The 21,417-nt window shown below is 51.4% G+C and overlaps 1 protein-coding gene across 2 annotated transcripts in view; it reads left to right on the top strand.

The window, feature by feature from the left end:
- WDFY4 (WDFY family member 4) overlaps positions 1-21,417 on the top strand; it is a 252,587-nt gene that overhangs the window by 219,115 nt on the left and 12,055 nt on the right. For both annotated transcript variants that reach the window (XM_059899978.1, XM_059899979.1), the window contains 7 exons: positions 2,101-2,210; positions 10,490-10,643; positions 13,032-13,123; positions 15,050-15,262; positions 17,628-17,775; positions 18,876-19,060; positions 19,833-19,991. In XM_059899978.1, the coding sequence (XP_059755961.1) occupies positions 2,101-2,210; positions 10,490-10,643; positions 13,032-13,123; positions 15,050-15,262; positions 17,628-17,775; positions 18,876-19,060; positions 19,833-19,991 (1,061 nt within the window). The remainder of the gene's footprint in view (positions 1-2,100; positions 2,211-10,489; positions 10,644-13,031; positions 13,124-15,049; positions 15,263-17,627; positions 17,776-18,875; positions 19,061-19,832; positions 19,992-21,417) is intronic.

Here is a 21,417-nt window from a genome sequence, read left to right as displayed (position 1 = left end):
ATTTTTTTCTGCAATGCTCTTCATCTGAATGCCTTGAAGTGAGAGCTTATAACAATTTGGGTGTCATCTAGCCTACAGACAATTACGTTTGGATAGAGAGCTCTTGAATTCAGTGGTCTGCACCCTGGCTGCATGTGAGAATCACCTGGGGAGCTTGTTAAAAATACTGATGTCTAGGCCTCACCTCTAGAAATTCTGATTAGAATAAGTCCACGGTGGGGTGCAGCCTGGGTGATTCCAACATGAAATCAGGACTGAGAACTATGGTGCTAAGAGCTAACACCTCCATTCCCAGAGGCAGGTAGAGGCAAGGAAGTGACATCCATTCAGCACTTTCTGTATGCCAGGTGCAGGCCAGCCTGCGTTCATACACACAATGGTCCTTTTTAAAGAGAAGGAAATTGGAACTCAGTTTAAGCAACTCACTCAGGGTTACGGCCTCTAAATGGCAGATCCTGCATTTGTCTGGCTCTAGAACCTAGTTCGCAAATGCTGTTCATCTGCTCGTCCCCTTTACAATTTTTTGCTACCTTCACATGCCAGCTGTCCTCTTAGTGCCTTACTGTTTTTCTTTAGGTCTATTCACTTCTTAAACTTCAATGGATGTATTTTAAAGAGAAAATTTTCTGTCATATATTTGATGCCCGCTATATTGGTTTTCTCAAACACTTTGAAATAAACATAGCACTACTACAATAAGGAACATCCAGCCACGAACCGTGAAAACTTACCTCAAGAACCAGAGGCGGCACATTTCGGAAGGCTCACTCGGCCCCGAGGCCCTGCCTTTGGTGAGCAGGTTCTCAGCAGGCTGAGGAGCTCCTCTGCAGCCCACACCACCCTGGAGGCCCCTGGCCCCTGCCCAGGATCCCCATTATGTGCAGGGCTGGCACTCAGACTTGTTGGGGGAGATGGGAGGAGGTGGGAGGGGTGGGCAGGCCCTCCTTGCCCTGCTTATCTCCTCCTGAGGCTAAAGTTCAACCTATATGACCCATCTCAGTTGCCCCACCTGACCCCAGGTGCTGTTCTTCGGGCTCCACCAGGCACTGCTGGATCCTTTCCAGAGAGGCAGGCCGGAGGAGCATCAGCTCTCCCCAGCTGTGTCCCAGGCAGGGCCCACTTTAGTACCATTCTCTCCCATGCTAACCTGGGTGTGCATTGGAGTCACACGTTGAGTTTGGGCCCTTGCACAAGGACATCCAACAACCTCCCAAACACCTCTGATTGAGAGAACTCCCACAGCAGCGGGAGGGCTTAGGGCTGGGTGCGGGACTGCGGCGAGATGGCCGAGCCGACGTCTGGAGGAGCTGGCGCAGGCCTCTGCTGACCACGCCACCAGCCAGCTCTGCCGCTCACTAACGATGGAGGCAAGTCTCCGACTCGCTCTGGCTTCTTCATTTGTGAAACGGGATAATGAATAGCTCTGACTCATAGGGTGGCTGTGTGGACTCAGGGAGGGTGTGACGGAGGACACACAGCATGCACGAAGTCCACGAGTAGCAGCATCGCGATTATTCTCTGCTGGAAGGGCCCGGCCAGAGCACTGTCTCTGCCTCAGCATTCCAGCTCCATCATACCCTGCATGGGGCAAAACGGGGAGGTTTATGCCTCTGCCATCCAGGCCCCTCTGGGAAGGAGGATACCTGAGTTCTCACTCATCCGGGGGTGTCCCTGCATTAACAAGCCCCCCTTTCTCACACAGGGACTTTTATTCGAAAAGAGGACAGGAGAGCGTGCCGCTGATGGGGCTGCAGGCACCTGAGGGCTCTCTAGGTGCCCTGAGTCAGGAGAGCAGAGCTCCGCCTCCCCGTGGATCCTCAGCACAGCCTCCTCATAGCCTGGCTCGGCCGCCTTCCTGAGGGCAGACCCCTGGGGGCTTGGCCAGTGCAACTGAGGGTCTTGAATGTGCTTTTCACCCCTGGTGAAAATTTGGCTGTTGGCCAAATTATACTGACATTTGTATGCAGAACACCCAGGCTCCAGTGCCTGCAGGAGCTCTCTTAAGCAGGGCTCATGCTGGCTGTTCTCGAGATAGCCTGCGTGTCTCCCGCCTGCCCCACAGGTGGGGACGCCACCCCAGGCATGTCCTTTTCATTGCAGGAGACATGACCGTCCAGTGCCACTACTGCACTCACTACTCCTCGGCCATCATTGTTGCCTCCTACCTGGTCCGGATGCCTCCCTTCACCCAGGCCTTCTGCTCTCTGCAGGTGAGCTTCCCCGCTCCCCTACACGCACACACACATGCACGCGTGCACACACACAAAACTATCTCCCGAAGATTAAGAGCTAGGCTTGGACGAGGCAGGGACCCCCCTGCTAGAAATCCAGTCTTGAGCCAGCGATTCCCACTTGACCCTGGCTCCAGGATTCCGGGCCATCCAGCCGAGGCAAGCTGCTCTTCACAGATATACCTGCATGTCTGCCCAATAGTCTTGCAAAAAGACTCTAAAAAACAAGGAATGAGATATGAGGAAAAAAATACTTAACATAAATAGGTTTTAGTGGAAAAGGAAAAACAGGAAGCTTGATGACTTCCTTGAAGGTAGGTGGTCCAAGCCTAGAAAAATAAACACAAAGAATGAAGAATGAAAAGAATATCACTTGTGACATCAGAATGCATAAAGCTATGCTAAGTACAAGCCTGAAGGCTTAAAAGTACAAACAAAATATTTTAATACTGAAGTGAACAGCTAAACTAGAGAAAGAAACTAACCAATTTGCCTACCCATAAACTAACTGACCATCATGCCAGCTTAGGGTTGCCAGATTTCACAAATAAAAATACAGGATGCCCAGGTAAATTTGAATTTCAGATAAACAATGATTTATATTAAAAAGTTATTTGTTGTTTATCTGAAATTCAAATTTACCTGGGCATCCTGTGTTTTGTCTGGCAGCCCAATATAAGGTGAAAGTAGGCGAGTCTGACCCTGAGTGGATGGTGCTGTCCAAGGCACATGGGATTGCTGGGACAGAGTCCCTCCTGGGAGGCTGATAAGTTTTTTTCTCTCTTCTCCCCTGACTCTATCACTGGGATCTTGCTTCGAGGTTATTCAGGGGCACAGGTTTTGACTAGGGAGAGCCGTTGGGTAGCCCAGCTGCAGACAGCTGGCTCAGCCAACTCCAAAGCGAGCACAGCACGGGGCCCAAGTTTAGGGCCTGTCTTGATTGAGGCCTTGCAAGGTTCCTACGGAGAGGAAGGCATGAAAACAGTGGGTGAACAGGCTGCTGAACTTGCAGGGACTCACTCTGACAGCCAAGCGTCACCAAAGGAAGAACATGAGTGTCCCAGGAATTGTGTATTTTGGTCTGACTTCACCAGCAAGGTCACTCCTTATGGTCACTCAGATGACCTTGACCCCAACACCAAAGGCCATTCTGGGTCAGCACTGAAGCCATCTCCTGAGCCCGGGGCAGGAACGGGTAGGCAAGGTCAAGGTGCTGTCTCCAATTAGGAGCAAAATCCCTCCCGTCTTCTGATTCTTGGCGCAGTCCTCTCTCTCCTTGAAGGCACGGATCACCTAGACATTCTGTAACCCCTGTCCCTGGAAATTCACTCAAAAATAACAAGTGTGCTTCCCCGGAGCCTTTCTCAGGCAACAAGCATTTTAAGTGAGTTTGGTTTGGAGAACAAACGGCCCCTGAGCTGTACCCCATGCCAGGAATCCCGTCCAGCTGTTCCTCATCAGTCCACAAGGAGTGACAATCCCGCTGACGATGATGGTGATGCCTCCCGTGACGGCTTCCCATCCAGGGAGTTCCGGGTGCTTTAAAAGTTTTCCCTTGCCCCTTCAGTCTCATGAATTATAGCCCCATCTCTACCTGTTACTAAGGGTCCTCTCTGTTACGAACGAGGAGGCAGACTGAAATAGAAACCGCGAACTGTGAGATTTACATCCCAGCTCTACCACTTAATAGACACAAAATCTTCTGCACGTTATTTTACTCTGGAAATGAGGGTTAATTATACACATCTCACTGGGCCGTTGAAATTAAAGGAGGAAATGTGGGTAAAGCCCCTAGCTCAGGGCTGATGCTGCGAAGGTGATCAATCATTGTTCTTCCCTCCTTCCTCCTGCCATCAGCCAGATCTCTTCTGAGCAGGCTTGAACTGGTGCAAGCTGCTCCTCTTTGGTTTAAAGAAATTCAAGACAGTCTGGACTGCCTCAAAGCATTCCAAATGGCATGAGCCAGATGAAACAGGTGTGCTGCAAACCTATTGGGTTAAGGCCACTTTGAAGCTAGTCACAACGGGTCGGAGCTTATCTTAGCGAGGTTGGTCCAATGGTGACCAGCCCAAATTGGTTTGAGATAGTTTAAACCCGTGTGAGATGCTCAAAGGCACTTTTATCTTCTTTTATGTGGCACAAATGCAGTCATATTAGCTTGAGTTCTTTTGACTCCCTTGCTGAAGTCTGATGCGACTCCTGGTTTTTCTGGGTTCAAATCTATTAGTGGCACATTGGCTCATCCGAGTTGAAATCTCCATGGTGCTTCTGAATTGGTTTTGCCTTCCTACTTTTAACTGCCTCTTCTAGTGGGTCACAACTGGTCCAGGTCTTTGGAACGAGCAGAAGAACCAACCATCTTCTGCTTTTCCCTTAGCATAGAAGATGAATTTTAGTCTCAGGGGAATGTGTACAACAGCTACATCTGGGAGGAACGTGCTTGCCTCCCCTTTGGGAGTCCTGGGGCCTGTGCAGACCTCCTTATGTTCCTCCAGGAACATTCTGGCATCTTCCTGGAGTCAGGCTTTTCCCTCCATCCCACTCTGCCTCCTGGGAGGCAGACTCGTTTTCTTCTCAGGAGACCTTTGCTTCACCCCTGTGTGGTGACAAGGAAAGGAGCCTCACTACATTCTCAGCAGCCCAAGACTTCCAGCCCCCAACCCCAGCATGGATCATGGAGTGGAGAAGAATAGGAAAGGTGGAGAGTTGCAGAAGCCAGGCAGCGAGGCCCTTCTCACTTATCTGAGAGCAGGGACGTGCGAATGTCCAGTATTTCCAGAGCTGGTGTACCTATAAGAGTCAGCATAAGGAAGTGCATGCTCTTCCGTTCTGTATTAAACAAACTCTGCCTCTTGGCTATTATGTGACTAAGCCAGAGTGACATGCTCACTCCACGGCTCAGCTGGGATGGCTTTGGTGTGGAGAGGTGGTGCCTGTGAGTTCACCCCGTGTGGTCTGAACGCGGGTACAGCCTTCTTTGGGCTGTGGCCTGTCCACAGGGCATGGTGCAGAGGGGCGTGGACAGCCTAAGAATTGCAGTGTGACATATTCCAATTCCTAGGTATAAGTTTTCCTTTATTCTCTTCGCATTTAAATCTTATAAGGCTGGTCTTAGAATTGATGTCTACCTCTACTGTTGCTGCGTTTTTTTTTCCGCCTCAAATCTGTTATTACAATGATAGCCTCTTACAATCCAGAAAATGTGGCATACAGACAGTGCGACCTGAGCAGGTGGCACACGCAGGCAGCGTGACCCGGGCACAAGTCTGTTATGTGCTCTGTTATCCCCATCCCTTGGGGTGTGAGACCACTGTCTGCCGAGCTGGGGGCTTGCCTCCCAGGACGCTGTGATTCTCAGGAATCTCGCCTACTGGGAGCCGGTGTCTGTGAGCCTTCAGTCAGTTGAGCAACCGGAGGCCACACCAGGCTGGGGCCACGGCCCAGGCCCCTGTTTCCACCCTGGCAAGAGCACCAGTTGCTCTCAGGCCTGAGCTGGGACCCAGCCTAGGCGGGGCAGAGCAAGGCAGCCAGCGCCCCAGCGAGGGCGCAGTGCCGCTGCTGCTGTATTGAATAAGAAACTGAAATCAGGTGCTGTGTTAAGTCACAGCCCGTGTGAAGTCAGCTGTTACCAGCAGTGGGGAAGGGTTTTCTGCACCACTTGGGGTGAGACAGCTGGTTTTGTGTGAGACACATGCCAACTGCAGAGAGAAGCAAGGGTCGTGGGCAGCACTTGGCCCACCACAGGCCATCCACCTAGGGGCTCCGTGGGTGCCAGCCCCGCGTGGAGTTGTGTCCGTAATAAAGGTGTAACAGTTATTACACTGACTCAAGGGGGAGTGTTCGAAAAGGCACATGACAGAGTTGGCAGACCTGGCACAAAGTCCTGGCGCTAGAACTTTCTCACTGGTGGTGGTGGACACCCGAGCCTCCGTTCCTCCTCCTCTGACCCCTGACTCAGTGGGTGATGAGGGCTACGTGAGACTCAGCGCTGAGATCCAGCGTGAGAACTGTTTGCTGTGGCCGTGTGCTCCGTAGGTGTGCACGCTCCTCCCTGCTGCATAGGCAGCGCCTTTCTCCAAGGCCACATCCTACAGGAAGGAGAGCCAACGGCTGCTTGGGTCAGCCTGCCCTCAGTGGAGAGAGAGCAAGACAGACAAGGCAGCTGAACTGGTGCATCAGCTTCCCAAATCCACGTCGGACCGGCAGCTCGCTGAGGGGGACGCCCGAGCCCGAGGAAGCCCGCACTGGCCCCTTTACTTCCTTGGTGGTGGTGTTGCCTCAAAACTGCCCTGACGACGCACACGCTACTTCCCTCCTGCCCTGTCCCAAGACCCCGCCCCTCCTCACTTCCCCTCCTACCTCCCTTCTACTTCTAATAACTTCCACATCCTTCTTTTTCTTCTTTTGAGCCCACAGTTTCCTTCCCCATGCACGCTGAGATCAGGGCCCAAGCCTAGGGTCGCTCCCGAGGTCCTGGTCTGCGAAGGGGAGGGAGACGGCAGCCGGGCTCATTTGGTACCTCTTCCCGTGTGCCTAGCTCCAGCTGAGACATCACACACACGCACGCTCACCCACACTCTCTCACTCACATGTGCACACTCTCACACACATTACAGTGTTCACACCCACAACAGTCAGCCAAGGTTTGCAGAGGAGGGCATGGGACATTAAAGGGACTAAGAGACTTCCCGGAGTTCACGCTGCAAGTGGCGCTGAAATGCCCTCCCAAGTCCTCTTGGTTTTAAAGCTACGATGCTCTCTGCTCGCCCTGCACGCTGCCTCTTTGATGGACAAGCGACAGCTGCTTAGGTCAGCTGATGTACTGACAGGGTCCTGTAAGTGAATTATTTACGTGGGATACTTTTAAATTACTGGAAAGGATATGAGAAGGGGTCATCAGGCTGCTCATAAAACCAATCGCGTTATTTAGGTGTGGTGATGGGTTGATTTGGGTCAGTCCCACTGAAGGAAGAATAGACTTTCTAGCACATGTTATCAAAACATTTGTGTTAAGTGTCCTGGAGCACATGCAGTTACTGGGCTTCCTGTGGGTGTGGATCAAGAACTGAATTTTTTTTCAACATAGTTTCCCTCCCCTGTTGGAGAGGGTTTAAGAGTGTTACCACTGAAATGCCTATCCAGGGACACAGGTGCACATAGACTCTGTGTCCTCGTGCAAAAGGAATAACACCTTCAATATAGAAACTCCTTTCAGGTGTTACCAGTTTTAATCAATGCACCGTAATCCATGAACTTTACTCTGATTTTAACTCCTGTCAATCAATGTTCAGCAACAGTCCTTGTTGGCCACTTCTTCCCTCATTATTTTGCTTTTAATTTTGATTCACCTCTTAGTAAAATTGAGCACCTCTTAAAGAATTTTGAGGAAAGATATCTAGGATTATATTATTTATGAGTCCTTCAATATTCAGAATATCTTTCTGGTGTCTTTACATACGAGTGATGTCAGCTGGGCGTAAAATCCGAAGACTGTTACCTTTTGCTTCAGAAACCTCCAGACTTAGCTGCCTTGTCTTTTGGCTTTAATGTCACCTGGGAAAAGTCTTCTGCCAGTAAGAGGTAGCTCCTTTGTTGATAATAGTGGCCTTGCTATTACTTTTTTCGGTCTGTTTGGATACATGTAGGATTCATTATTCTTGATATTCAAGAGTATCGGCGGAATCGATTTAGGAGCAGATCTTGGCCCAGTAATTCTCTCTGGTCACTTTGTTTCCATACACCCTCTAGACCTAGTTTTGTTGTTGCTTTATTTTGTTTCAGACTTTCCTTATGGAGATACTCTGTAAACCCTGATTGTGCTTCTCTGCCTCACTCCTTCTCTCCCTTTCTTTCTTCTATCATCTCTTCCTTTCCTCCTTCCTTCCCTGCCTGAGAACCAAGTCCTGGTGGGATTTCTTGATGGCAGCCACCAGAGTTTGTGTCAACCCACAGACTTACGAGTTACAAAGCAGCTCCACTTTTCCTTCCAGGGAATTTGGCATTTCTTTTGTATTGCAGAAGTGAGCAAACCCATTAATTTTGAAACAAATGTATGCAAATACATTTATTAATATAGGAAATAGGAAAATCAGTTATTGCTTCCTTTATAAATAATACAGGCTTAAGTTTTAAAGATATTACTTTTGCTAAAATGTATTAGACAGCTGTGAAAAAAATAACATTTTTCTTTGTGGTAATATCTTTAACCAGATTTGTAGCACTAACAATATTTCCTATGTATATATTATTTTTATTTAATACAGGTAATCTTTTTATTACCAAATCATATTGTTTCTCAGGAGATTACCATCAGCACTCATAAAAGCTGCAAAAGGAAAACGGGACGACGAGAAGGCATCAATCTCCCGCAGATGTAAGGCGCGGGCTGCAGATTAAATATGCAAATCTCCTAATACATTTCAATGAGCGACTTGTTAGGGGCGGATTTATTTAGAGTCACTCCCCCCTCATTTTGTTTCCATTTCAATTTGAATCTGATGGTGGGTGTCATCCCCTAATTTTAACCAAGAGCAAAGCCATCTTGGAGAAAAGCCACATCTTTAAGCTGACCAAGCACTGTGTTTGGTTGCAAACCCAGGGGTTACTGGGTTTCTTGGTGTCCTTGACTCTGTGCAGAGAATGACTTGTGGGTTTCACTGGATCCTCACATCTGACTCAGAAAATTGACCAGCCTGCCAGGATGCCCCGGTGTGGCCTCCCTCAGGTGTGTGGCAGGTTCTTCCTTCTCAGAAAGAGCTGAGTCCCCTTGGCCACACATAGTAGATCATATGCCCCAGGTCCAGGATTCCCCCCGGTAACTGGCATAAGGGCAAAGCATGCCCTTTGGAGTGGCATCCATGGGTTTTGACCCCAGCTCTGCCATTCATTTCTTTTGGAAAAATTAATAAACTTTGAGAAGCCTCAGTTTTCTGGCCTGCAAAATGGAAATACCAATTCCTTCCTGATGCGCCTTCTGTGAGGACAAAGAGAGAGCATCTCTGCGTGTGTAAAGTGCTAGCGTATTCTTTACCCTTCATCCGCCGCTGCCAATGGGAAATCTCGGCCCCCTGAAGATTGAAGGGAGCTGGTGGGGCAGAGGAGGGCGCTGGCATTCAGGGTTCTCCGCCTTTGTTCTTGGGGCCACATGTGCACTCTGCAGAGGGTGGCAGAAAGAAGGCAAGTTCTGGCTGTACAAAAAAGGCCCAGTTTCTATGGGGACAAGTGAACTATTGAATTCCAGGGAAGAGGTGTCCCTTGGGCGTCCCTAATCTTAAGCAGACAGACCCATATCCCAGTTTCAGAAACTCTTTTCTGAAGTCCCTCTGCCCACAGCGTCTTCAGTTCTCCAACTGGCACCTCTCTGCCTCCTCCCAACCCTCAAGATCACCTGATGAATAAGGGTAGCGTCAACTGAAGAGATTTGACAATTCAGATGAGAGGCAGAGAGTCCAAGGAAAGAATTTGCCTTAAGTCTAAATTGGTCCAATCCCAGTTGCCAAGCTCAGGACTGCATCGAGCCACCTGTGGAAATGGGCCTTGGAAACGAGGCTGGCCTTGGTGGGTGCTGCATGCAGCACCATATGCCTCCAGTTCTCCATCCTCAGACCTGTTCTTGCTTGTCGAGGCTGCTGTGTTATATGCCACCAGTTCTCCATCCTCAGACCTGTTCTTGCTTGTCGAGGCTGCTGTGTTATATGCCACCAGGGCCCTGACCTGACCTGCTTTCCTTGCAAGGTCTTGCCCTGTGCTCAGAACATTGACGTTTTCTCTGTCACTAGGCTTGCAGATTCACCAGGGGTCGACTTCTCCAGGAAATTTTCCCACACGTAGAATGTCTGACCCACTCCTCGTCCTGTAGCTGGTCCTTTGTATCCTGTCTTTATGCCTGATTCAGAGCTGACCCTCAGCAAATGTGGGAGATGGTCAGATGCATGACTGTGGTTTCCTGTCTCTGGTCTGAACTCCAATTTTCAAACTGGGAAAACATTGCTCCCTTTATCACAGTGGATCATGCATCCTCCGTGGAAGCTCCTGTTGTAGGGTTCCAGAGAGTGGTTGAGGGAATAGATGCCTGAAGAAATCATCACACGCATGCATGGACTGACTCACGCATGTGTGTATGTGGGTGAACGAAAGGTTCTAACGGTGAAACCCGTGCCTCGGGGACAGAGTGGACGAAGGGGGCCCACACTAGTGACGCCTGTGCACTCCGAGTTCTCACCGCATGCAGCTGATCATGTCGCCCCTTTCCTGCTTAGGGTGGAAGCTTTGATGTGGCAGATAGAATGTTCCACAGCATGAAGAAAGCATGGGAGTCAGCCTCCAGAGAGAACATGAGTGACGTCAGGGAGCTGACCCCGGAGTTCTTCTACCTGCCCGAGTTTCTGACCAACTGCAACGCCGTGGAGTTTGGTGAGTGGAGCCGGGGAGAGGCTGCAGGGGCCAGGCAGCTCGTGGGTCATGACATCAGTGTCTTTGCTGAGCAGCTAAACACACAGGCCCTCACCAGACCGATATGGTGGGCAGATTGCCGTGAGGCCTCCACTGGGTGGCGGCACCTGACAAGGAGGTGGGAGCTGAGGAAGGACGCAGCCCCAGGGCTGCAGGACCACCAAGCTACGGTCCTACCCACGACCTCCTGCCGAGGGTCCCCAGGCCTCAGTCTGCAGTGGGACGGCGACCAGGGGGCAGGAACCCTCGCTGATAGCCAGGCCTGTCACTGCCCTGCTGTGTACCTCAGGCGAGCCCCGGCCCCTCTCTGCCCCATTTTCCTCCAAGTCCCACAGATGGGTTAGCCTGGACCCTGTGAGCAGGACCCAGATATCCTGCATCTCCCAGCACAGACTGCTAGGGTGTCCGTGGGCAGTTGTATGGGCACCCTTGGTGGTTCCTTCTCTTTCCTGCCCTCCAGGCCCCACTCCAGGGTGAGCCATGCTTTTTTACCTATTGCTTTAGAGGAGGGACAAAAATTGCAGGAAGCCCCAGTGGGCAGGCCCCCTGGTGACTACGTGTACCTTGGGAGCCTCCACTGTAAACATCAGGGTGACTTGCGGAGGGGGGTGTGTGGTCAGAGCCCCCAGCGGGGCGTGGCCCTCCCCACCCAGAGGTGCGGGATGGACTCTCCCACCCTGAGGAGGGCACTTGTGACCCAGTGCCAGCAGACACCTGGTGCCCCAGAGCTCCCCTTCCTCAGGGCCCTCCTTCTTCCTCCAAACAGCACATGTGGGCCTGCACCTTGAGCCAGACCAGGTGTGGGCCCAGGGGAGCACAAGTGAGGAGATCCAGCCCCTGACTCAAGCACCCACCTCTTGTGCAGTGGTCTGCAGACAGAATACCAGTGGAGCATTCAAAACATGCCCAGGCCCAGGCCTGTCGAGTCTGAGCCCGTGGAACTTGGCAGCCTCGGCAGTGTTCAGATTCTCAGGTGCTTCACGTGCATCAGGGATGAGAACCTGACAAATGTAAAGGGCAATTCCCACAAGATGTGATGAGGTCCATGAAAGGAGTAAATCAGGGACGGTGGAAGCTGAGAGGAGGGGTCCCAGCCGACCTGAGGTGAGGGGGCCGCTGGAGGGAGGGCACCAGCCCTCCTTGGAGGTGAAGGCTGGCTCTCTGCCAAACGGGAGGTGCTCAGCAGCAGAAATGACCTGCCCACCAGGGACCACGTGTCCTCAGGGAACTCAGGAAACCAAGTGGCTATTAAGCACCTATTGCATTCAGGCACTTTTTAGACACTGAGGATTTAGTTGGGTGTCCTGGGGCAGATTGCCCTGAAGGTGTTTATATTCTGTGTGGGGACAGGGGTAGGAGATAGAAAGTATAGACAAAGAAATAAGCTAAATACTCTTCAATGCTGAGAAGTCCTATAAGGAAAGAAAGTAGGAAAATGGTTTGAGGTGACTTAGAGACCCTGTGTTACTGTGGTCCCCAGGAAGGAGCTGCCTGAGGAGGTGACAGGTGAGCTGAGACTGAATGATGAGAAGGGCCAGGCCAGGCCAGGCCAGTCCTGCAGGCCAGAGAGAGAGGACGTTTTCACCCCAGTTGCACCGTGAGGGCTCTGGAGGGTTTCAGCAAGGCTATAGCTTGTGTTTACTGAGCAACCACTATATGCCTAGAACTATTCTGAGCATGTTATGTGTATTTTCTCCTCTAATCCTTGTACCAGCCCGAGAGGTAATGGGTAGGAAAGTGACTCCCCAAGAGGTTAAGCAACTTGCTCAAGGTTGTGTGGCTAATGTGGAGGAGAGAGACTCGGGCTTGAAGCCAGGCTCCTCTTCTTGGTGTCTGGGGAAGGTCCCTCCGAAAACCTCCTATCTTAACTTTAAAGTGGAGAGAAAATGCATAAATTATAGAGTTGAATGAAGAGTCAATAAGACAACACGTGCCAAGCACCTAGCATAGTGCCCTGGCATAGCGGCAGGTGCTCAAAATACGGTAGCTTTCATTGTTACTGCTATTACCTCCTTATTTAGCACTGTATAAAAAGCACCTGGATGAAAAGGCATAGAGTAGAGGGGAGGAAGACGCACAGACGATGATGACACAACAATCATTTTATGCGCGGGCACTACCTGGAAGCAAGTAGGGTCTTATGGAAGCCTGAAGGGGTGGAAGGCTTAGAACCCCAGTAGGAATATTCCAGGCAGAAAGGGTGGGGTCACTCCCCACAGAGGAGGCAGGAAGCAGTGTGATCTATGCAAGAATAGGAGTACTAGACAGCACAGTGTTTACACCCCTTGGTTCCTAGCCCAGTTTGGGCTCCCATTTATCCAAAGCCTTGCTCTTTCTCACCTCATTCAGGCTGCATGCAGGACGGGACAGCACTGGGGGACGTGCAACTCCCTCCCTGGGCTGATGGGGACCCACGGAAATTCATCAGCCTGCATAGACAAGTGAGTTGAGGGGGGTCATGGCAGAGTCCCTGGTATCCTGAATGAGGACCTCAGGGTGCCCTCAGTGTTCATTGAGGCTTTCTGCCCGAGTGGATGGCTGTGATAAGCACTTCTGAGGCTCTTATGTCTGGAGGGCCCAGAGAAGCAACTGGGCCCCATGCCCCGGGTTGGCAGGAGAAGGCTTGGGTTCTGGGCTCTTTTAAGAGCTCCATTAGGCTTTGCCTTTGTGCCAATTTGTTGTGGGACTCATGGGGGAAGCAAATTCAGATTCTTGTTGGATGGAGGGCAAGTCAGTGCTCTTAGCCAACTCTACACACAGGGCCAAGCCCTGGGCCATGTTGCCCAGTATAGGTCAGGGGGCTGGAGGCTCCAAGGGGCTCCCACTGGCCAAAAGATTTGCCAGGACTGGGGAGGACTTGACTTATTAACGCAGAAAGGCTGATGTGGGTAGAGGCCAGAGACCATTTGGGGACACGTATCCTGGATCGAATACCTGGGTTAGCATAAACACATGACAATATGTTCAACATCGTTAGTCATCAGGGAAACATACACTAAAACCACGAGATGTTACTACACATTCACAAGAATGGCTAAAATTTAAAGTACTGCTAAAACCAAGAGTTAAGCAAGGATGTGGAGCAACCAGAACTCATCATGCATAGCTGCTGGGGAAAAAATGGTATAGCCACTTTGGAAAAGAGCTTGGTAATTTCTTATGAAGTTGAAGATGCTTTTGCCATATTGCCCAGCAATTCCACTTGTAGGTGTTTACCCAAGAGAAATGGAAATTGTCCATAGAAAGATGTGTACATAAATATTCATCAGTTTTATTTATACTAGTCAAAAAGAAAAAAACAACCCAAATGTCTATCACTGGTAAATGGCTAAACAAGTGATACATCCATACAATGGAATATTACTTAGCAACAAAAAGGAACAGATTATGGGTACATGAAGCAACAGGATGAATCTCGAAAGCATTGTCCTAAGCAAAAGTAGCCAAAACCCAAAGCTACATACTATGGGATTCTATTTTTGTGACTTGTTGGAAAAGGTAAACTGTGGAAGCAGAAAGCAGATCAGGGGTTAGTCTGGAGTAGGAGATGAGCAAAAAGGAGTAGAAGAGAACTCTTTGAGTTGATGTAAATATTCTATATCTTGATTATGGTGTTGGCTACATGACTACATGCATTTTTTAGGACACATTAAACTGTACATTTAGGGCAAATTTTATTGTATGTGAATTACACCTAAAAAAGGAAAAAAAAAAAATTGGCAGCAGGCCTGACTAGTAACAACAAAGCTGTGTCTTTTCCTCTGTCCTTCTCCCTTGGTGAGGAGAAAGTTCTTCCCTGGTTTATCCTTGCCTCTGGAAATTCGGTAACGGCAGCCATCACACCTCCTGTGGCATTTCCCACGTGTGGCCTTCTCAAAACCACTTTGGCCATGTGCGTCAGAAAATTAACCTGGCCCAGGTGACCTGATTTTCCCAAGCCCAAGTGTAAGTGTGCATGTCCTCCCAGAGGATCGATAAGGGGAGCCCAGACAAGTCCAAATGAACATCTTTGGGTTCTGGGGACCAAGCTTTGGAACTGGGCTCTACTCAGCAGAAACGGGTGCCATCTCTCAGGTGAACTGGGACATCAAAACACTGGCCCACGTTTCTTCTTGCTCAAGGTTATTTTATGGACTGGATAGGCTAGTCAGACCTGTTGTGCCACACTAGCTGGAGGCAGGAATTAGGTGGTCCTCAGATGGGCTGCATGTGTGCTGCTTAGTGCTCATCCAGCCCGGGGAGGCATCACTCATCTTTCCTGTGCTGATCTGGCGTCCTGAACCACATGCCCCATCCTGATCTGGGCAGAGGGCCCATGAGTCCATGAGACACCTGTGTTTTTCACGCTCTTTGGGTTTTGGTTCCAGGCTTTGGAAAGTGACTTTGTCAGTGCCAACCTGCACCACTGGATAGACCTCATTTTTGGGTGCAAGCAGCAAGGGTCAGCCGCAGTGGAGGCTGTTAATACCTTCCACCCCTACTTCTACGGTGACAAAATGGACCTCAGCAGCATCAGTGACCCCCTGATCAGAAGCACCATCCTGGGGTTCGTCAGCAACTTTGGACAGGTGCCCAAACAGGTACAGCATGCCATGGCCTTTGTCTTGCTTTCTCAAAAGAGTGTGTGCAGGATGAGCTTGGATGGGAGAGAGAGTGAGGAGTAAGCAAGGACTAGAGAGGCAAAACGGTCCTCAGTCATCTCCCTACGCCTTTGATGTCATGGCTTAACCCTCCATTACCATCTGATGTCGATGGAGGCAATGATATAGTTAATGATAATGATGAAGGCGACATCCATCTGTGACCCATGTGATAGACTCTATGATAAATACACAGGATATAATTCTTTATATGTGTATCTACCCTGTAGGGTTGTTGTGAAGATCCAAAGAGTTAAGATACCAAGTGCTTGAAAGTGCCTGAAATACGATTAGCCTTCAACAAATGTTAGTTATTCATGTGATTACCTCACTGAATCCTCTCATAAGCTCTGGGTATGGGGATTATACAGATCAGGAAACTGAGGCTCAGAGAGGCTAAATAAATAACTTGCCTACAGTTGCACCATTAGCAGGTGACAGGGGCGAGATCTCACCCCATCTGTCTGGCTCCAAAGCCTATGCCATATTGACCCCATTGTGAGAGCATCCAAGTTCTGCCCCAGGGCCCCTGGTGAAATGGTAGGGGTCTTACATGGGCCTTTTGCTCCATCACCTCCATCCGCATCAGGATAGTCCTGTAGTGATGTGAGGCTGTGCCTTTACGATGACATCCTGATGCTTATTTAACTGATCTCAGCCCTCTTCAACTTCAGACTCCCATTTGGTGTAGAGATGTTTTATCCCTGAGCACAGCCATCTGGGTTCAGAAGCACAGCCCCACGGACCGTGGGGTCCCAGCCTGGGCAGTCAGGAACCACACTAGGAAATGAGTGCGTAGACCCAGTCAACTCCAGAACCATCCTGGGCATCAGCCTTCCCCACATGTAACCATGAGGCTTGGACGGGCTCATCTAGTAACATCTCTTCTGTCTGGCCTTATTGTGACATGCTCAGGTTTGCTCAGCTCCTAGGTAAGGGAAACATGGAAGGGCCTGAGGGTGACTTGGCGAACAGACCGCACATCCAAATGCGGGTTTGGCCAAGGAAGGCTTTGTAGAAAGGAGAGAATTTCAGGAAAGAAGGTTGGGTAGCCAAATGGTTTCATTTTTTTAATTTTAAAAATATTATAATACAGATAAAACAAATAATTCAAAGTAGTAGTCTACAAGCAAAAATATTTTCACATCAGTGGGATCATGGAATGCACACAATTTAAATTCTGGTTTTGCTTAATGAGATATTATATGAGCTTGTAAAAAATATTTCTAAAAAATCATCAGAATTAGAATTAGAATTCCGCAAGTGGTCCCAGCCTGAAGACAAGATTAAAATGCTTCAGGACCACGCACTGTTCTATCAAGGGGCTGTGCCTGCAAGAGCTATTATAGGGACCCAGCCTGTGGTGCTTTCGTTATGCTGCTGTGAAAGGAGAACATTCTTTAATGCTCATTTAAAAATCATCGTTCTGATTTCTGTTTGTATTGATCACCCACCCAGCTTTTCTAGACAGTCTAGCATCTGATCGAGGGTTACAACTGAACCAAGGCTGCTCCGAGACCCCCAGGCTGCCTGCTGAGCCCCACCTCTGCCTGTGCACCCAGCCGAGGCCAGCTCCCCCCATATCATGGCGCCCCATGGATGTTTCCATCTGGGAGCAGAGGAATGTGCTGGATGGCTGGAGAAAGCAGTGCGGCACAAGCCCAGTCTGGGCGGGGAGGGTGGAGAGCTGGAGCTGGCCTCAGCTGCACTCTCTGGCCCGGCGGCACTTCATGCTTTGTCGAGTTTGGCATTAGGGACAATTTGACAGCAGAGATCTAAGAAAAATGAAAATAAGAAAGGCTGCTAATGGGGTTTGCCTGTGCTCTTTGGAATAGTTGAAAGGATGCTATTAAAGAATTCTGTGTTGATGCCCAGATGGATGGGCCTGCAGACAGTTTGTAAGGAAAAGGGGAAAATATGAGAAATAGCTCAAGCAAATGAAGAGAGACGTGATCTACGGAGGAAAGGGGATCATTCTGACCCTATGACATGAGAGGCAGCTCTCCCGGGGATCAGGGGCTCCTCGGTGAGGTCATCCTTTTCTCAAGCAGCTTGGAGAAGAAGACAGATTTGGCAACCAGGAGGGCTCTCTGCCAGCCCTGCACCGTGACCTTGAGAAAATAGAGCCCCAGACCCCTCACCGGCAACATCCGAAGGTCGAGCCAGATGGTTCTGTTTCAGCTCACCTCAGCCCAGGCAGCTCCCAGGGCAGAGGAGCAGCTGCGACTTGCCTGAGGACGACTCCCCTTCTGTCCATCTGTCCTAATGACCCATGTGGTGCGTGTCTGTCTCCTTGCCTCTGCAGCTCTTTACTAAACCCCACCCGGCCAGGACCACTGCAGGGAAGGCTTCCCCTGGAAAGGACGCCTCCACACCTGTGAGCCTGCCCGGTCACCCACAGCCTTTTCTCTACAGCCTGCCGTCGCTGAGGCCCTCCCAGGTCACAGTCAAAGGTGAATACCTGGCCCTGCTTCGTTTGGTGCCCTGTCCCACAGCTGTCCCTTCAGTGACCAGTGTTCCTCTGGAGGTTCAGGGGCACAGGCCCAGGCAGGGGCTTGGGGGCTGATTCTGCATGGCGTAACGGGAATCTCCAGGCGTAATGGGAATCTGGGCAGACCTCTGCTCTGGAAGTGTCTGGGACCGCCTCTGTTACACCCTGACTTCTGAAGACCCACCCGTCCATCTGTCTGTCTGTCTGAGACACGCACCCCCCTCTCTTTCATGTACACACATATATGAACACACACATGCCAACACACATGCACACGCGTGCGCACACACACACACACACACCCCTCCTCACCTCCAGAGCCAAGTGGGAGGTCCCAGGTTTCCCAAGGGAGGGTTACAGCCCCCACCCTCGGCACCCGCATTCACTGTTGCTCCTGAGCACCCAGGTGGACCTGCAGCCACTAGCCAGGAGCATGTGCCCTGGGGCAGATGGCCCGGCTATGAGTCCCAGCCCTGCTTCCTAGAGGAGCTGAGTGTGTGTGAAGTCTGATGTCTGTGCCACCCTGGGGCCTGCCCTGCTTTGGGGATTTCTCACCACCTGGAATAATTTTCTGGTCCCAAGGAGTATAAGGTCAGGTTTTGGGGGTTTTTTCTTTTGAAATCCAAGAACAGTGTCCTTGGCATCTCCATACAAATACTGCGCACTAACCGATCGCACGACTGGACCTCCACCTCCAGACCTGCTAGAGTTGGTGCCTGGAAGGGGCAGGAAGGGCAGAGCCTCCAGGCTCCTCTGGCTGTGTGCTGTCTGCCCCAACAGCCTGGGCTCCTCTTCCCTTGGCATCAGCCCGAAAGAGACACTCAAGACCTGCATGGCCACATACATCATGTATGTGCTAAGTCTGGGGAGGGACCCGGGGCCAGTGTGTGACGTGGCCCCCGGAGGGAGGCCCAGGAGGGAGGTACCTTGAAGAGGAGCATCTCCTGCCTGGGCAGGCACTTTGCCAAGTCGGGGTTGGCTGCGCATGGCTCCTCTCTGGGCCCAGCTAAAGCGGGTGTTGCCCTTTGACAAGTCGGCTCCGCCATACTGACTGGGGGGCAGATATGTACCTTTTCTCTCTAGGCTCGGAATCCCCCAAAGGAGCCATCGGCCACATTGTTCCTACGGAGAAGACCATCCTGGCCGTGGAGACCAACAAGATGCTGCTGCCTCCTCACTGGAGCAGGACCTTCAGCTGGGGCTTTGACGACTTCAGCTGCTGCCTGGGCAGCTACGGCTCTGACAAGGTGAGTGGCGCCGGGGTGCAGGGCAGCCCCAGGGCCGCAGCCTCCTTCCGGTTGGGGCAGAGGTGGTCAGGGGACGGGCGAGCCCCAAGCAGCCACGGTCACCCACACCCCTTCCTCCACGTGGCTGTGCCCCCAGCCTGGGACTGTCACCCAGTGTGGGCAGACAGTCCTGGGGGCTCCTCCGGCCCGGGTCACAGCTTAAACTCAGAAGGGACGTACTGAGTATTCGGCTGCCGCCAGAAGCGAGCCACCCAGTTGCTCGTCCTCTACCCCTGCTTTAGGCCATCCGGTTATGTCTACCTTCTTGATGTGGCCCTGGCTACCTCTGGCCTCCTTTCCTACCCTCGCTCCTCTCCCACCCTATCACGTGGCGTGAATTCCCAGCCCACCAAGCTTTCTCACCCCTCCCTAGCCTTCCCCCACCTCCTTCACGAGGCAGCCTGTGAAACTGGTCCCAGATGTCACCCCTTCCTGAAAGCTGGCTCCGACTTTCCCAGGCTCACGGGGCATTTTCGCTGTGTCCCCATAGCCTCCTGCTCCCTTGTCTCTCCCCACCTGCTCCTTGGGTGGTGTGAGCTCTCTGGGGACAGACCTGGACGGCCTGGATTTCGTCACCAGGGCTTGTCACGTCCCTCGGCTCCCACAGCACGCAGGCAGGCAGGCTAGCGGCACCATCCAGACCTGCCTGCATCCCTCCGTCGCCCCGTCCCAGCTCCCTGCCCTGTGCTGGCTCTGGCACCAGTGCTCGTCCCACTCGTCTAATCTCCCGCAGATCCTGATGACGTTCGAGAACTTGGCCGCCTGGGGCCGCTGTCTGTGTGCCGTGTGCCCGTCCCCCACGACCATCGTCACTTCTGGGACCAGCGCCGTGGTGTGTGTGTGGGAACTCAGCATGGCCAAAGGCCGCACCACAGGCCTGCACCTCAAGCAGGTACAGTGCCTCTGCAGGTGGGGTACCTTGGGGCAGGTGTGCCTTGGGCAGGTGTGGTGGCTCAGGGCAGGTGTAGTACCTTGGGCAGGTAGGGTGCCTCAGGCAGGTACGGTGCCCTAGCGTGCTCCAGCTCCCGAGCACTGAGAGCCCTGTCTCCCTTGGGAGCAGAGAGCACAGTGAGACACTGAGGGCAGCACATGGCTCTGTGTCATTCAGGGGCGCGGTTTCATGCCCTTGGGTGGATTTGACAAGCTTACAGGGCTGGTGCCTCCATGGAGGCCCACACCTCGGTGAGAGATGCTGCTTACACGTGAGGGCCAGTGAAACTGGGTTTTGTGGGGTTTTTTTGCACTAAGGGTCATTTTTGAGCATTTGTCATGGGCACTTTTATGTGAATGGCCTCATTTCACCTCCTCAACAACCCTGTAATATAGGAATCATTATCATCCCTACTTCACTGGTGAAAAATCAGGTGCAAGGAAGTTAAGTGACATGTCCAAGATCATAGAGCCAGAAAATGAAAGACTATCTCAGAACAGGGGTGGTTGTGGCGGAAGCAGAGGGAAGAGACCAGGAGGCAGACAACTCGTCTGGTCTTGCCTCGCAAACCACAGCTGCTCGGAATAATAAACGGAGAGTGGAACTGACTGCTTACTTAAGGCTCTGAACATTAACCGTAATCTTGGAAAGCAGGTATTGTTAGTCCCACTTTTAGATAAGGAAACTGAGTCTCAGAAAGGTCTGGTTTGCCTTTTAATCTAGGTTTGTCTAACTCTAAATCTAGTGCTTTCCCCTGTGTACACTTGAACTTGCTGGAGAATATCGCTAGGGGACATTTCCACCTCCAAAATGCAATTCACGTTTACATCTGTGTTTTAGTGAACCGTATAGCCCCAAAGTAACAGAACAACATTAACCATACAACGCTTACCACTGACCAGATTTCCTAAACTGAACATGTTTCACTGGAACTGATTCTGGGTTTCTCTGGATGCTTTTCTAGTCACTCAAGTGTCCCCAGAGCCTGCCCTTGTCCCCCGGCACCACCCCCAGGACTCGCATGGTGCACAGCGACGGGCACTCAGTAAATGTGAGGTGAAGGAATGAATGTGTCAGTGCTGAGGGAGCTGGTTAATCCTGCAGAGGCGGTGGCATTTGCTGAGAGGCAGCTGTGCAGGTCAAGTGCAGGCTGCCTTCACCCAGACTCTCAGGGGAAGTCCTCCCAAGCCAGCCTTGGAGCCCCCTGTCTTTTCACACCTTCACCTTCCTGACCTGTGTGAAGAGCCTGTGCGCTACCATTACGGGTGTGGAGCAGCCCCCTCTCCCAGGCATCACTCCGGGGACAGCAGGAGATCCAGCCCAACCCCAGAGCCACCTTGGGGAGCCGGGGAAGTGACTCCACCCCCCCCCCCCCATCGCCGCTCCA

Source organism: Balaenoptera ricei, chromosome 16, assembly GCF_028023285.1.
Source record: "Balaenoptera ricei isolate mBalRic1 chromosome 16, mBalRic1.hap2, whole genome shotgun sequence".
Classification (NCBI taxonomy): domain Eukaryota; kingdom Metazoa; phylum Chordata; class Mammalia; order Artiodactyla; family Balaenopteridae; genus Balaenoptera; species Balaenoptera ricei.
The sequence above is the reverse complement of the archived record's forward strand: the minus strand, read 5'-3'. Positions and strand labels throughout refer to the sequence as shown.